Raw genomic sequence first — 17,636 nt, 5'->3', positions numbered from 1 at the left:
TACTCATACCCTGTCGTAATCCATGAATGTCATCTCCTTCCCCACTCTGCCCTAAAATGCATAGCTTGGGAAAATCTACAAACATGGGAAATATATACCTCTTATGGGTTCCACCATAGCCATATGCCGCCAGAAAACCCTTGCGCTTCAATTCTTATCGAGGAAAAATCTCGAAAGCTACTGCAAACTCTATCAGCTATTGAGCCACTTATTCTTGGCTCTAGGATGATCACCATGTTCGGTCTTACTTCTCTCAAGTAGTCCCTTAGTACTCGCTTGAAACGAGGATTTTCCTGCACTCCTGTAATTCCATGAGAATATTCGAATAATTAATAATGGTAAGATTATATAGACTACATCAAGAAGTTGATTCAATTGGCATCTATTTGCTTATGCTCCCCAACTTTGGAGACCTACATAGCCACCGTCTCGGTAGTTTCAGGAATAACTTCCATATAATCACCAAATACCATAGCATCCTTGATTGTTCCTCCATCTCCAATGTCACCCGATTGCACCATATCTCCTCTTTCCTCCAGATTTGGAGCTGGGTCAATTTCAATATCACACGAGGTCTGACTTAACTCAGCCTCCGAGTTTGGTCTATTATCATGTTCCCACCTTCCTACTATAAAAATTTGTCCTTGCATGGCTTGAATGATACTATTTATGGGTGAGCGCTGACCAATTTTGGTTGAACGTTTTGGATGCATAAGTACAACAAGCTTTGGTAATACTAGCTAGTTACTTTACTTCACCCACTTCGGGTCATTGGGCTCTCTGTCGTTGGGCTTGGCTTGGAATTTGTGTTGTCCTCGGCTTTGTTTGTTGGTCAGGCCTACTTCGAAGGCCCCTCCCTTAAATTGGAAAGGAATCTCCTCCATGTTATCACTTTTCCGCCCAATTCGAGGAGTAGATTTCTCCTTCTGTCTAGCCTCTGCCTCTCCCATTCCCCTTGTAATAACTCTTCTGGCAAGTCTCTGGAATCTTCCTTATTTGCCAAGATATCAAATTTTGTTCCACGATTATACTAATTACCCCGATTAGTTGCTGCTTTCATGGTCCGAATCCCCTTTTCTTTGGGATATTCCCTGATTTACTGGACTTTCCTTGTACAATCATCCACGGACCGAACGTTGCTGGAACGTCCTTGGTCGCAATTATGGCCGCTCCCACCATTGGTTTGGCTTCCGAACCAAGAATCTCAGCTTCAAGGCCAACCTTGGCTGCCACTGTCTCCATATCAGCGTTAGTATATATGCCTGTACTCGCACTCTTTCGTGATCAGCGCCATTGCTAGCCTCGATGGAAGCATTATTGTCATCCATGTGGCCCTCGTTGCAGCTCTCATGCCGATGGCCAACCTTACCGCAATCAAAGCAGATTAAGTTGAGACCTTCATATTCGACTCGATAGATCTGATCTAGCACTTCTAGTGAAGGTCTCAAAGGTTCATTTAGATTAACTTCAACACATATCCTTACAAAATTTCCCCTTGCCACATCTGCCGTATTACAATCAATCCTCACCGACCTCCCCAGAGCAAAACCAATCCTCCTTAGCACGACTTCATTTTGATATTCCAAATGGAGATTCGGCACCCGGACCCATGCTGTAACCCGATCAATTCTTGCTTTATCAGGGAAGAAATTCGAAGCCCATTCACATTCAGTCAAATGATGACCCTACACCAGCCATGGACCACCGTACAGAGCGAAGTCCCTTTCGTCATTATTAGTGAACTTGACAATAAAGTAGTCGTTTGGCAAATCCGTCATCGTCAGGTCACCTTCCAGTGCCTAAAGCTAATGAAGACGCTTCTTGAGAACAGTATACGTGACTCGCTTACCCAATACTTTGATGAAAAGGGAATCCCGCCAATTAGCTCAAAACTGATCCAGCTCCGTTTCCGTAACCAGAATCTTGGGGCACAGTTTTATTCGTGAAATCAACCATAGAACAATCATCAACTATAAGGGCTAGAGGAACTCTAAGGGCTAGCGGGATTCCAGTAGTATTCCTCTTGAAAGTATGTCTCTTCCCTAGCAATGCAACCCCATATTCCACCCTCAAACCCCCTTTCTAAGCGTCGCCTTGTATCTCAATGGACTCCCCTTTGTACTCTTCCTTGCCCTCACTGACCCCATCACTTTCTTCGCTCTCTTGATGCTTCTATCTAGCAGGCCAGCCTCTTCAGTCGACTTTTCACCACTCGTGCCCGGGGGCCTCTCATTGGGACTTTCGCTCTCACTCTCCCTCATTTTCTCAAGTTTTTTTAGAAAATCAAATTTAGAGCAAAAGAAATGATGAAAATTGAGTCATTCATGTCCTTTTAAGTCTTGGATAATTACAAGACTTAATGGATAAATGAGGCCGCATATATCTATATATAAAATTGCATCATTAACCCATCAAGAACCATGTTTTGCAGTATCAATTAATTCATAACTAATTAATTGCAAAACCATCCTTGTATATATCGAAGAGTGTGTCTTAGATAATCACGAGAATTAAGGATTAATAATAGCCACACATATCAAAATATATATACTTGCATTATTTATCCTTAAGGAGCAATGTTTGCAACTTGAATTAATTCACAATCAATTAATTACAAACTCATCCTCGTGAATTTCCAAGACATCTCTTTAGTCCAAGAAAGAAATACCGAATTGCCCTCGAGACAATTTTTCATATATAGACTTTCTATTTATGGTAACTTTCCAAATAAGGAAACTAATATATCTCATGTAAAAATTCCTTTTGAGGATCCACTTCCTAGTTGGATTTGACTTCGGAATGTGCTAGCAACCCTACAATCTAATTGCAAATTGAATCCTATAATTGATCCCTCATTACCTTAATTAGAATCTATTCATCTTGGCTTGAACGTGTCCTGTTGTATGTGACTAACTATGTTCATCATTAATTGACAATGAGAATATAATGTCAACATCTTTGACATTATTAGAAACCTCTTTTCACACCAAAAGACAAAATCCCGAAATGCCCTTGGCTCTCATAAGTCATGGGTAACGCCTAGCACAACATGTCATGACCACCCAAGTAATGACGAATGTGGGACTACAACATTCTGATGAACCAATGACCATATTTGCCATGTACTTGAATCCCTTCATTACAAGATCCCGATTAAGTTAGGGTCGTGGTTAATGTCGAACCCTACAGCTAACCTTATGGAGTCTCTGGGTTTCCATTCTTAGATCAACTGGACTAAAGTATACACTCCTTTCTATTTAAATCCAACTACCTTGGCCAAGGATTTCTTGATCAAGAATCAATCTCATATCCATATGATATTTTCCTTGTTTATTTAGGTTAATGAATCACGTCTTGATTGGTCATCTACTTCCATACACAACTAGCTAAAGCCACATACTGCCGGATACCATGCTAGGCACAAGTATATAAACAGTAGTAAACTTTAGCCACCTGTGCACAAGGTAACTGTGTCATCTCAGGTATAAGAATTACATGCATTAATGCGGTCTAGACAATATTCAGTGATAACAGTAAAGTACCACGTGAATTTATCTGTGTCACGTTTGACCTACTTATCACATAAATATGTATGTTTCGACATACTTACAATTCCATAATCATTAATATCTCATACTAATCATGGACACAGACAGATGTGACGATCTTCCGGAGTGATAATGCCCAATCAAAACTCCTATGATCATTAATAGTTTTAAGAAACTTGTACCAGATTACTCTGCCACTCATATTCTCAATTCATTGAGAATGAAGCATTTGACAAGAATCTTTTGGACTTATTCTAATAAACATAATCATATTATGAATAATAGAATAATAGCTGCAATAACTAGAGAATTATCCAAAGCACATATATTGACTCTACGGCATATAACTAACATAATGGGTTCGGGTGCTACAGCCTCTCTATAAACAACTGTGATATACTGCAAATGGATCTCCTCGTGCTGGACCAGGGGAGGATTCAGGATGGGCAAGGGATACTGAAATTCCGATTGAAAATAATATGAAATCTAGGAAATAGAACCGTAATATTAAGAATTGCCTTTCGATTGATTATTATATATGAAGCAAAGAAATAGAAGGGTAATGCTATGTACATTACCTATATCAATAGGTATATCAAGAAGATATATATTATAATTTAATCTATATTAAATTAATCCTGTATTTTTATTATTTTTCAGTTTCCACAGTGGGTGGGCTCCTGCCCTAGTCTTTTTCCACCCCGCTCTGCCTTGCGACAAAGATATGCCCGGAATGGCTGCAGCAGCTATCAGAGTTTATTCTGCCAGCAGATATGCAGCTGACATAGGGAAAAGGACGAAGAGGGACGTGGTGAAATAGCCCATGCAGGATCTCACTAGGCTTGCCACCGGGTTGCTCAAGTGATTTAGCCCCTTTCCCTGCCAGCCCGTCAGCTGATTATTGCCATTTACTACTTTGCTAGTGTCTTCTCTTGCCAGGATAATATAATTTGTTTGTTGGGATACAGCGTATCGTACCAAATAGCTTCATCTTCTCAAAGTTGCAGATCTTCTGTTCATCGTACTGCTTTCTTTTCTTGGTTTGCTTAACAGACTGGTTTTTCATCCTTGGTATATTTTGTTGCAGTCTACCAGATTAAGATAGAAAATGACCTGTAAACCTTTTGCACACATCTAAATTAAATAAGTCGATGAATGAAATGACATCTTTGTATAGATGACTGAGGGTTACCTCGATGAAACAAGTCTTTACCACGAGAGAGAACCCATAAACAGATCAGTTACAGTATCTCGAAGCAGCAACAACAAAAGATTTCTCTCTAGAACTGAGCTGGTTATACATGACAAAAATTTCTCTCCGCTATAAGTCGGACAGCTGTTTTGATGTTAGACAAGCAGGACTGCGTTGACACAACCATCATTCTCGGGATTGTTAGTGACCTGGGCATATTTACCTGCAACCATCAACAGCAATTATGTCAGCAGCCTCATACAGAAGATAAAGAGAGTAAAATCATCTCCTTCGTGACAGATTACTTACCCCACACTACTTTCCCAGCTGGTGTGACCAGACCTAGCTCGCTCACATTCACCTGAGGTGGTTAACAGAAACATTGTTCAGGAGATATCAACCAGGTTTTTTGCATGAACAATCGATTGATGTGAAGGAGGCATTGCCTCAATGATAGTTCCCTTGGTCATGACACCAAGAGAAGTATACATCGGGCCATTGGGATTGTTCTTCACGCCAATGATCTCAAGGTTGAACGTGCACTTTAAGTTCAGGGTGTGTGACAGCCGCTTTACTGAACCTTAGACCCGAGGGACGGATGAATCGCTCATACTTGGGAGGTTTCTGGGTAAAACCAGGACCCACGAACGTGACTTTCGTCACCATTCTTTTCCATTGCTTGGCTGAAATAGAGAACATGGTAGAGAATATGAAATGCCAGAGCAATTTAAACCATCTATAATAAAAAATTAGGTGGCCCTGTATAACAGACAAAGAAGCACAACACACTGAACAGGATTTCATCCTGATATTCATACAGTTCCAATTAGATCTCAAAGTTCCTTTACAATTCATTCATAAAGGTACCTCACTCTGATCAAATAAAAATGATACCTGAAAGTTCTCACATGCAAAGGAATATGAAGTAAGATAGCAAACAATAAGAGAACATTGAACAAAATTCAAGAGAGAGCATTTCAATGTATTTACTCTTGCGTTTGCCGGATCTGATCACTTAGAACATCTCGTCCTCTGCAACAGGTCGGACCTGAAGGTGAAAGATGAACATGTTATAAGAATACATCCTATGGACCTCAAGTTGGAAATAGTAGAGAAACACTGGATTTGACTCGTCCATCAACAAATAATTAGAAATTCCATTGAAAGAAGACAAGGAAGACTAACTCACTTTGGCTAAGTACCTATCACTGGAGCACTATCAGTTTCGTAAACCACCAGCAGCATCCGACATGAATACTTATTCATATTCCATTTACATTATATATGTACCTTGGCCCGAGTAGTGTTCTCACGATCAAGAAGATATGCAGGAACAGCTCCGTCTTGCACATCATCGTCCACTTTCCGCCTACTTGTTGACTCCCCATGCATAGCCAATCTGTTATTCATGTAAAAAATTTGCCAACACATCATACCATACTTTCTAAAGGCACAGACATTTAGAAAGCCTGCTGCCACATCAACATAATAACACTGAATTTTCAATATGTGTATATTGCACAACAACTCACAGCCCAACATGGGAAATCAAGTAAAATGGCGAAGCGAGTGATGTCTTATCATTCATGAAATGCAATTATAAGGGCTCACTCCTCACCAATGAATACTGATACATAAAATTAAAATAGAAATAAAAACGAATTATCTATAGCTAACAAGTTCACGCGCAACAAACATGAAACAAATCAGCTTTGCAGGAAACAGCAATGTGTGCCAATTAATAAGATGAGAATTAGGGAACTCACGTCTTCTTCATTAGAGCCTTCTCAGCATATCTCTTCTTGGCAAACATCTTACCCTTGATACCCAAAGCCTGCAAACAACGATTCAGAGTGCAAAGGAAATGAAAACACGGCTCATCTTCACCGAATCCAAGCAAAATGTATAACTTCACAGAGCACCAAGAGAATGAACCAGAGAGGGTAAAAGGAGGAACCTTTTGGGCCATGGCGGAGCATTCGTGGACTTCACGAGCCTCTTTCTTACGCTTTCGCTCAAAGTGATCATGGCAGTAGCCATGTCGCTTCCTGTGGAGCTCTATGTAATCTCCCTGCGGCTGAAAGAAGTAACAAGAAGACGATGAAATCAGTAAACAGTTCGAAGTGGATAGAAATGGATTCAACAAGATCAATCCATGAGTTCAAGAATCGAAAAGAGGAGACGCACCATGGTGTGGCTTCGGCTTTAGAGCACACGCTGACCCTGAGGATAGAAGGAGACCGTCCAGCGGCTTTTGGTTAGGCTGTCACAATGAAATTAAAATGCATAGATTGATCATCAATAACACAGATTACAATACAAAACCGAATCAGCAATTAAAGAGCATTTGACCAACTCCCACGCTAAATCTTATGAAAGGTGATGCTCATAATCAGCTAATCTATTCATAACCAACTTAACCAACAGCCACACTACCAGCTAAGCTAATCAATGATTCAATCAGTTAATCAGCGATAGAACGACTAAATTACAGTATCAAAGTGACGGGAATAAGTGAAGGCGGAGGCACCAACTCACCACCTGGACTGCAGAGGCTCGGTAGGGAGAGTGAGCAGCAGCGGCTCGCTGGTGAGACGAGGAAGACGGCTAGCGAGGGGGACAGTGAGACTTAGCAGGGTTGACAGCCAAACCCTAGAATCACCGGAACAGCCGAGCAGGAGCTGGAGCAGGAGCAGGCTGGAGTATCCGGTGGTGAGCTGAGCTGAGACGCCGACTAGCAGAGCACGAACTGGAGCGGGCAAGAGGCAGCTGGCAGCTGGTTCAAAGGTTCAAACCCCAGAATCGAGGGGCCAATTAAAATCTATACATATATATATATATATATATATATATATGAAAGCAAGATGCAAGATGGGATCCGACCGGACGGCTTTAGAACGCTCAGTTATTAAAAATAGTTTTCTTAATTTTTTGAGATTTAAAATTTAAAATTATTTTTTATTGTAAAATTAACAAAAAAAATCATTATTTTTATTATAATATCCAATTTAAAGACGATAAAAATATCGTAAAATATTAAAATCTATTGTTTACTATGGTGATCTCCAATTGAATGTAATATAAATTTTTTAAATGAAATTTTTTAGGTTTTTATGTTTTATTTTCGGAAATTATTTTTAATAAAAATTATTTTTTAAAGATATCTCATCATAAAATCTGATTTCATGATTTCTTTAATTTTTTGAGTTTTTAAAATTTTAAATTATCTTTTATCACAAAATTAGCAATAAAATCTTCCTAAATTATTTTTGGTTATAATATTCCATTTAAAAAAGACCAAAAATATCAAAAAAACTTTTGGATATTATGGTGATCTCAAATTGAAGGTAATATAAATTTTCTGAATGAAATTTTCTAGGTTTTTATTTGTTCATTTTCTGAATTATTTTTAATAAAAAAATACTTTTATAAAGGTATCTCATCATAAAATCTGATCTATTGATTTCTTCAATTTTTATAATTTATATAAGATATTGTATTTGAAATTAATGACACGATTTTATAATATATATATATATATAAATATTATTAATCTTGAATTTTTTTTAATAAAAATCAATATCTCATCACATAAATATTAACATCAAAATAAGTATATATTCATACATAATATAAATATATTAATAGATGACCTCAGAATGCTCTGTTTCTGAGTTGAATTTAATAAGTATATATTAGTATATATTTTCTGAAAGGAATTTTCTAGGTCTTATTTGTTTATTTTTATTTTCGAAATTATTTTTAATAAAAAATATTTTTTAAAGATATATCATCATAAAATTCGAATAAATAATTTCTTGATTTTTTAATTTAAATATTTTCTTGATTTCTTTAATTTTATAATTTATATAACATAATGTATTTGAAATAAATGAGAAAATTTTATTATATGTATCATAGATATTATTTAATAATATGAATTTTTAAAATAAAAATTAATATTTCATCACATCAATGAAAATAAGTATATAATATCAATATATATATGTATACATAATAGAAATATACTTAATATATGGTTTCGTGGATAACTTTTAGTATATATATGAAGAAAAAATATAAATAAATTATATGTTTTTATAGATATTTATTTTAAAAAATAAATTAGATAATATTTTATAGATATATATTAATTATATTTTCTTTTCAAAAAACAAATATGTTTTGTTGACTGAATAACAAAAACAAATCAGATTATGATAGTTATAAATATGAATTATCATACACATATACTATTATACATGGGCCTATTCAGCTCTCAAACAATACGGGCGAGCTCTTGAAACGTATATCTATTCCTAGATACAAGTGAGTTGATTCATACTTTGATTTTTTTTCTCATTTTTATCGTAATTTTTCATTTTTTTATTTTATTTTTTTCCTCATATTCTTTCTCAAGAAGATTGGTGATGTAACTTTCATCTCTTGAGAGGCTACCTATATATGCAAACTCTCAAAAAGTAAGTTCGTCTAGAAGAAGGTTATTTATTTATTTATCATTTTTGTTTCACTTTTGACTCTCAAAGTAATTTTAATTTCTTTTAGATTGGTGTATTATCCCACACAATGCACGGACTCCACGACTAGTTAAGAAATAAAATAAATAAAAATAATAATATTACAATACATTTTTCAATTATCATCATCATCATCATATCATATCATACATCATACATACGATAAACTAAAACTCTTTGTTCAAATCTCTTCCCTCATGAAACCACATGACAGTATCATAATTTTTCAATTTTAAAGTGTTTTTTAACTATTTAGCCCACAAATATAAAAGGAAAAGTGTGGGCAATTTGTATTTTCATTTTCTTTTGACAAATTTCTTTTCTTTTCTTTTTTCGGATCAAATTCACGCTATGAGAACTTTTTTTTTATCAAATTCACGCTATGAGAACTGGATTAGTCACGACCCATTTGTGCTTTTGGATGCTATGGCACACACTGAATAAATTATTTTTCCTATTGGTTACAATAAATCTTACAATAGAGAATAAATTAATCTAATTTATTATCACATAGGCGATATAAAATCACGAATGTGTATCTACCCACAAAAAAGACACGAATGTGCGATACTCACGAATCTAATGACTTGTTTGGTTTGCAAATGTGATTTTAAAATCACAACTTTAACCTAATTCTACCCACAACAAAACAAAATAACTCATACAAAGTCAAAAAATTGGCCTCATTTATACCACTTTTTAACAACAAAACAAAATAATTTATACAAAGTCAAAGTGTGAGTTCATTTATACCACTCTTTTTCAAAATCAAAATCTGATTTTAAAATCCTACATTGAAACCAAACGCAGCATAAATTATGCCAACATAAATAATGATCATTATCAATTCTATAGAATAATTATTTTCATTTTTAGTGAACAATTTTCTACCTAAACAACGGCGCCGGAGCAATAGGCTTTTGAGAGGTGGAAGATGGAAGAACATTTGAGCTGAGAGATGCAATTTGGTCCCCTGATAATTAGCCCCATCACCTTATCCAAACAGAAGACTAAAAAAACTTATCTGGGTGGGATGATTTTCGATACAAGACTTGGGGAATTGAGGGAGTTCGAATAACAATTCTGGTGTCATTGCGGGCCGACAAAACATAACCAATCAAAAGAACCAATATTTTGGAATCGGAACTGATACAGCAGTGAAGCTTAATCAACTCATAAGCAGATGCTACAGAGCTCACTCTGATTATTGTTAATATCATCAGATCAAGCTATACATATACAATCATAGGGCCAACTCCTCTACCAAGATTCAAAAAATAATAGATCTACAGAAATGGCAGGATTTTCAAACAAAAGAATCGAAGGACAAACAAAAGAATTGATACTAATTAGAACTACAAAACAATACCACAACTCGAGCAGCATCAAGCCACTTTAACGCCACTTGGGCGCTTCCCCTCCATGGCATCCTTCTTGTTCCGGCAATCCCCACATAGGAAAGGGCCCTGCCACGGCTTCAAGCTCATGGAGAAGATAGACCCTGCATGGACTGAAATGCCCTCGCTTGGGGCTAGGTCCACTTGGCAAACCGCGCACATGAACAGTCCCGAGGTCGATTGTGCTGCAGTATCGTCAGTCCCAAGCCTGCATGCAAGTGTTTTGCGAAATTATTATCCTGGATTGGATCTAGCATAGCAGCGATGAATTCGAACAGGCTAAGTAAATATAGCACACTAATCACAATGATAGTCAACCAAATCTCCATCTTCTGTGCCCAAACTTATCGGTTCATCAGGTGCACCATATGATGAGATCTCCCTTGAACCTTTTTTTTTTAAAGAGCAGATAAAGAAAGTTCAATGAAATAGAAAGAGAATTAACTGTCACACCAAACAGGGAAACTGTATTAATAGAGATCAGAAGTATCAAATAACCTACCTTTCAGCAAGCATTGCTGAGCCCTCTTCAAACAGTTCTTCCACTACAGCTACAGCTGAGAGCTTCTTCGATAGTTTACTTGAAGAATTACGAGACTTGATCCTGAGAAGCAGCGCTCTCAGCTTGTTCTGCTTCTTTGGGGGCGGGGAAGTGGGCAATGAACTTGAACTATCTGGTGGAATTATGTCAACAACTATGCAGGTCGTGTCATCTTTAAGCCCCCTCGTCCTTAATGCTTCCTAAACAGCGTATTAACATAGTCAAATATTATATCAAATTGTGATCGCACTCGCCTCTCCTTCTCAAACATCTACTCCAACAGTAAGAAAAACTGTACAGGACAGACAAAGTAAGCCTTTGCACTGCCGTTTTATGACATGAATGCCTTGAAATAATATTCGAGTTATTCACGAATGATTCATCTAATTTTTACAAATTTAGTTGGAACCATTGGATTCTAAGTTGATTTTATGAACCTGTAGTGTAGTTGGATTAATTGTGAAAATTATGTCCACACTAACTTTACAAGTCCACCTGATCTGTTAGGAGATTACTATGAAATGGAGAGAATAATTTACCTTTACGACTTGTCTAGCGGCAAGTTCAGCAGGCAAACCATGGCAAGTCCTTGCAGCTGCCTCAGATGAAAGGGCGTCCCAGATTCCATCTGAAGCTATTATGAGCCTCCCACCTACATTTGACAGCTGCAACATTGAATTTGAGTATTGATGATGAAGGTAGTCCCTCAATGTTTTCTTTTCTTTTTATAGGTTTGATCAAATGAAGGAAGAGGATTTATCCGACACAGTAATATATCAGGTAGAATGAATCAAATTAACGATGCAAGCAAAATTAGAAGACCTTTTACCTTGACCTGTTTCACATGAGGTACTGGAACAATAAATTCTCCAACATCCATGTCTCCAATGGACCGAGAAAGACATAAACCGCCTGGCCAACAACGCAAGGGGCCAATCTGAAAGGTCATGGAGGAATTCAGCACATTTCAAGGTTTTTTTTTTAATTATTATTTATGTCGTCAATGGCACAAAATAGATGTTTAGTCATCTGATAATAACTAATTCTTTCATTTTTTTTTTTGGATAGTGAGGGGCGCCCGAGCTTTGCCCAACTAATCCCCATGGTCCACATTAACTCCATGTAAGTCCACGAGACAGTTCAGTCTGATCAAATAGGCCATTTAATGTCCAATAGGGAGTACTCTTTTGTATAGTTTTAGGGAGACTCAAACTGGGGGATTCGCACCCTTTGATCACCGGACCAATTCTACTAGGTTGACGGTAACCACATTCAAGTCCTGTGAGAAACCATTTGCAAGATTGCAAATTTACGAAGAATTTCTCTCTTCCCCTCTCTCTGAATATATCAACAAATGACGAACCTATAGCATGTTACCTCTGCTCCTCCAAAGATGCTGAGTCTTCCAACTTCACCTCCACTGGCGGTGACACGTTCCCTCCTGTAATTTTAGAACAGCCAACATCAACATCTCAAAGTAGAGTAGAGCAGCTGATGGAAAAGACAACAAGAAGGGTTTGAAGAAATGCACATACTCTTCAACATTATCTTCAAGCCTATGGTCCACAGTTAAGTTAGAAACAGCACCACCTTGAGTGTCTAAGATACAACGAGAATCTCCAACGCATGCAACAGTCACGGTCCACCCATCAACTATTACAAATGTAGCAGTAGTTCCTGATGTTTCTCCTGCAAAGACAGAACATTCATCTTCAGAACAATTTTCACAGGATTTGCTAATCTAAATTGTCAAATTAAGAAAGAACATTTAGATTATCCTTTCTCCCCATGTGGCATGAGGAGTAACCAACTGGATTGCAGCTGGCAAGACACAGCACATGAGTTATGCTTCAAACTATTAAGAACACTGTAGGGTTCTTCCTCACCAAATGTTGGTGTGGAATGACCATTTTAAAGTTGTGCTAACAGGAGATAGGAGTAAGCCAAATGAAAAGCAGAAGTTAAATAGAAGGATCAAGTAGGTGCCTCTTCTTTGAAATTCCTTGTCGGTCTTGACGAACCCAGCTACCAATGCCCTAGGGAGAACTTGAAGCCAATCTTCTCGCCCGAGCCCACGAGGAATAGCACCTATTACGTGACCTAATAAATTTTCCCTCGTGTAAATTGCTGCAGCATTTCCATTGTGCCCATCAAAGACCTGATAATTGACAGGCTCATATTATTACTTATATAACTATAATCCAGAAATGCAGTGCTCTATTTAATGAAAGCAGCACGTTAACTTTAATGGCATGGATTTTTCCATGAGAAAAACAAGCTTACATTGTGATTCAAGTGATTGGTAGGGGACTTTCTAGTTGCTATTCATTAGAGGGGACCACAGGTACTTCTTCACAGCCCATGCTGTACAATCATCAGTATAGTCCTAATGATACTTGACTAGGGGCCATCGAAAATGAATGCATGGTTTGATAAGTGAAGAACTGACAATAAAGACATTTATCTTCAAATTTTAGGTTTCTAATCGTAGAATTGTCCTATGTTGTGAAGCTATAAATCAAAAAACAAATAATGATTGTTTGCTAAACAGCTATAATGAACCACAATCGCTCAAAATCCCAATAAGATGTATGAAAGGTGATTCGTATGCAAACTCTTTTGTGTTTCTATCACAAGAAAAAACAGCAACATACGCATAGAAAGAGTGGGTGTTTAACTTTTACAGGTTGACTCTACAGAAAACTTAAAACCATATACCATATAAATAGTAAAATGGTCATTATACCATGAAAGTTAGATGATAATGGATATATAGTCCTGACAAACTGTGATTATAAAATCTCGTGCACTAAATGTACAACAGCACCAGTGGCCTAGAGATTAGATATTTCAGAACGGAATATATAAACCGATCATGTTAGCACCTTTGATTTCCTGTCTTTCTGCAATAGACACATAGGCAGCTTACCGCAAATACGGAAAATGCCGAGGAAGGGTTTCCAGGGACTCGGAGGCAATCTGTCTTTATAAGAAAGTAATCTTCTCCCTTCTTCGACTGAGCAGCACATCCATATTTTAGAGTTGGCTTCTCCATCTTCTCGTTCTTCATTTCTCTGCTTATTAGAGCAGCAAGTGGCACTAAATCCTGGTGACCTCTCCTCCCGTCCCCTGAGGCCATATCTACTAAACTTCCACCAGAACCGTTCACTTCAATTTTAAGCGACAACTCCGCATGTCCTCTTTAAAAGCATACTCATCTAATTTGGATATATATTTGAATTTAAGCCGTTTCCCTTATTGGGAAATCACTCTTAACTGGTGTCAAATGATCATCAAATAGAGAATTCTTCTTTTCTCCTCTTCAATTACCAAATCATCAGCTCAATCTGCACCGAGATCAAAAGGCAACCCATTTGAGGTTAAGATCATAACAAATATTTCACATATTCTTCAACAGTAACTAAACCATATTCAGCTTTGGAAACATTAGACTATGAAAAAGGTATATATTTCATTAAACATGATCTAGCTCAGCGGAATAGCTTAGGTTGTCATAGGCATCAAGAAGTCCAGTTTTCCTTTCTCATGCATGAAAAGCAAAGCACGAGCAGTTCAGACTCCTAATCTCAGTTTTTCACATATCAAAGACATCTTGTTTCAACCATGCAAACCCAAGGATCTTCCTTTCGTCAAAGAACAAACCCAGAAAATCTTTCTCATAAAGATGGAAAATTTATCATACCCATGTCCGTAACTGGCGCAAAAGCAGACAAAGAGTGATTGAACAGCTCAAGTCATGAGTACTCAAGATTCAGCAGGGACAGAACAACTAATGAGCAAAACAGAGAGAGAGAAACCTTTGCTCTAAGCTTCTGAGTAGACAGAGATTCGTTTCAACATATGAACACTGCCGTGAGCCTTACCTGCGAGGAAGTCTGGCTGTAATGGGCAGAAAAGCCAAAGCTTTCGGCAGATCTGACTGAGGACAGATAAAACAGAGAGCAGATGTCAACACGGCAGTCGGCAGACAGAGGGAAACGCGTTTTGTTTGGTTTGATCCCAAATGTCTGAACTGTAAAACAGCCCCCGAATTGAATAATGATCAGACTAGACCCAGAAGGAATCTGAACATAATAAAAATCAAGCTTTCTTTATTGAATGAATGAATTATTAACAAAAGAAAAAGGGAGATTTTGATTGATGAAATTGAGGAAGGGAACAAACCCAGGTCAGCTCCCCACCATTTCCTCGCATCCGACAAGCTCCAAGAATCCATTCTTTAGTATTTCCTTCATCTTTTTCCCAGGATGCAGTGGGGGAAAATGGTTTTCTTTTCTTTCTTTTTTTAATGAAAAAGAGTACTGGTTAGAGAGACAAACCCTTTTTTTTTTTTAAAGAATGAAAATAATTAGTGAATGAACCTCAGCTAGATAATTTTTTATATAAAAAAGCCAATTTTTCGCTCTTGTTTCCCCTTTAATTTATTTATTGTGTAAAATCTTTTGCTGTCCCTCTCTTGATCGATGATGAATTATAAACAGCAATTTTACTGCAGAGCATAAGGCAAAGTGAAGTTTTATTGATGTGCATCACCCGATATCCGAAAGTTCAATATACTCTAATTAATTCAGATTCAAGCTGCTTAATGCTATTAAAAGCTTACTCATAGGATAAGCCCGCTAAGGGATAAAAGCTTTCCCAATCGTAGCTTTGCTTTATTTACAATTGAATTTGACACGTCATTTAGAGAGAATAATTATTAATTATTTAAATTCGAAATGGTTTTTTAATTTTATGAAATTGTTTATTTTTTGGTGAAATAAGGAATCCTGCCTTTGATGTTTATTTGTCAGAAAAATTGACCCGAAAGATTCTTCCACTAGATTGATTTTGGAAAATCCTCCAATTTCTTTTTCTACTGCTTTTATACTTCGGTTATTTTAGGGAAAGAAAATATTATTATTTTCGGTTAGATAAGGAGGTCTAGGACCTAATCTAATCAAACGAAAAGTCTGATAGCTATTAAATAAGTTTAGAGTAGTGACAGATATCAAGAGATTTCAAGTTCGATACTCAAGTGAAATTATTCGTGTTCATTTATTAGATAATTAAAATTTTTAATTCATTGTATTATGTCCATAGTTCATAAAAAATTACAAATAATTTCAAAATCAAATTTAAAATCTCTTTGTCAACATAATATATTATTGTGTTACGTTTACAATCTCTTTGTTAAAAAAATGTATATATATATATTATTCGGGGAAAAGAATAAGAAAAAGGAATCAACTGGTAACCACTACGCACAATTTCAGGCAAATACACAAAACAAACGATCCGAGAAAGGCAAAACCCACTGCAGTCGTTTTCATTGCTCTTCGCAGATTGCTCCCTTTTTCCCATTTTTCAGGAAAAAAATGTTTCCCAGTGGACAAAGCAAATATTACTTAATGGAGCAGTTTTCTTTTCTTTTTCTCCTAAGCAACGTAAATAAAACACATACGCAGACATCGATTATTTTGTGTATTTGCTTGAGCTTGTGTCACGGAGCTCATGTGTAGGGTGTCGAACTCCGAGATCTTGGATGGATGGTGCTGAGGGAATATCGGCGCGATTACTGTTGTTTCGAGATAGGACTTTGATTTTGTGCTTGAAAAAATAGTTGGAACTCTGCTGCCTATAACATGCTGATGCGAATAATAAATCGCAGTTGTTTACATCAATTTTCAGCACTTCGCGATAAGTGTGGGCCAAGACATGTAATGGATTGAAAGAAGTCCATAGACCTATTGGATATGGCCCAGGATCGAAGTCTGTGGTGGTACCGACCCGAATCCATGGCAAAACCTGATCCGGACAGCCATGAACGAGTGGGTGATTCTAAGAAGGCAATTGTCGATAACTTCCAAGCAAGAGCCGAGCATAATTATGGACATGCCTCGAGATTTCCTCCATTTTGGGAATTTATACCTTCTTCCATCATGTGTGGGTTGTCCATGGAGCAAACTTGGAAATGAAGAATTGCATTTGGTGTGTACAGTAAGATTGCTCTTCCAATTTGGATATATATTTTCTTTACATGCACAGGAAACCCATTGTTGCCAAATGAACAAAGATGGCGTTGACTTACATAGTGGAAAATCTCCAAGGCAAAGGACGTCCTCGGAAGGGAAGGCAGTTGAGGAGATTTCCATATTAAATGGAAATGAATGAAGACAAGGTCCAAGCTTGGCTCGTCGGAGATTTACTCATAGGGTGGATTTCAATGTTTATTTATATTTCGTTACTCTATTGTTAGGTCGATATAGTCTCTAACGGGCCGTTTGGATTCAGAGTTAAAGTCACGAAAACTTTAACTTTGATTTTAACTGAGGTAGAAGACAAACGTGCTTTATTACCGTTGTGGGCCCCCTTTCATACATCCCCTTGACTTTCAGGGTTCGTATTGCAAAAGACGGA

The 17,636-nt window shown here is 37.1% G+C and overlaps 1 protein-coding gene and 1 pseudogene across 5 annotated transcripts; both read right to left on the bottom strand.

The window, feature by feature from the left end:
- Nucleotides 1-4,683: 4,683 nt before the first annotated feature.
- Nucleotides 4,684-7,580, bottom strand: LOC116202056 (annotated as a pseudogene).
- Nucleotides 7,581-10,388: 2,808 nt separating this feature from the next.
- LOC116201116 (probable protein phosphatase 2C 15) lies at nucleotides 10,389-15,856 on the bottom strand. 5 transcript variants are annotated; one of them, XM_031532229.1, is made up of 10 exons: nucleotides 15,402-15,856; nucleotides 15,035-15,249; nucleotides 14,146-14,563; nucleotides 13,203-13,374; nucleotides 12,752-12,905; nucleotides 12,594-12,657; nucleotides 12,046-12,153; nucleotides 11,756-11,881; nucleotides 11,178-11,416; nucleotides 10,389-10,883 (listed from the first exon to the last, which is right to left on the bottom strand). In XM_031532229.1, exons 3-10 carry the CDS (start codon nucleotides 14,353-14,355, stop codon nucleotides 10,664-10,666), a joined length of 1,293 nt encoding a protein of 430 aa, XP_031388089.1. In that variant the 5' UTR covers nucleotides 14,356-14,563; nucleotides 15,035-15,249; nucleotides 15,402-15,856; the 3' UTR covers nucleotides 10,389-10,663. The 5 variants fall into 5 exon arrangements, with proteins under 5 accessions (XP_031388089.1, XP_031388086.1, XP_031388087.1 ...); XM_031532226.1 differs by having other exon boundaries at nucleotides 15,101-15,249; XM_031532227.1 differs by having other exon boundaries at nucleotides 15,101-15,301; nucleotides 15,402-15,547.
- Between the last annotated feature and the right edge of the window lie 1,780 nt (nucleotides 15,857-17,636).

The sequence above is a fragment of the Punica granatum genome, chromosome 3 (assembly GCF_007655135.1).
Source record: "Punica granatum isolate Tunisia-2019 chromosome 3, ASM765513v2, whole genome shotgun sequence".
Taxonomy (NCBI): domain Eukaryota; kingdom Viridiplantae; phylum Streptophyta; class Magnoliopsida; order Myrtales; family Lythraceae; genus Punica; species Punica granatum.
This window is presented reverse-complemented; position numbering and strand designations above follow the sequence as displayed.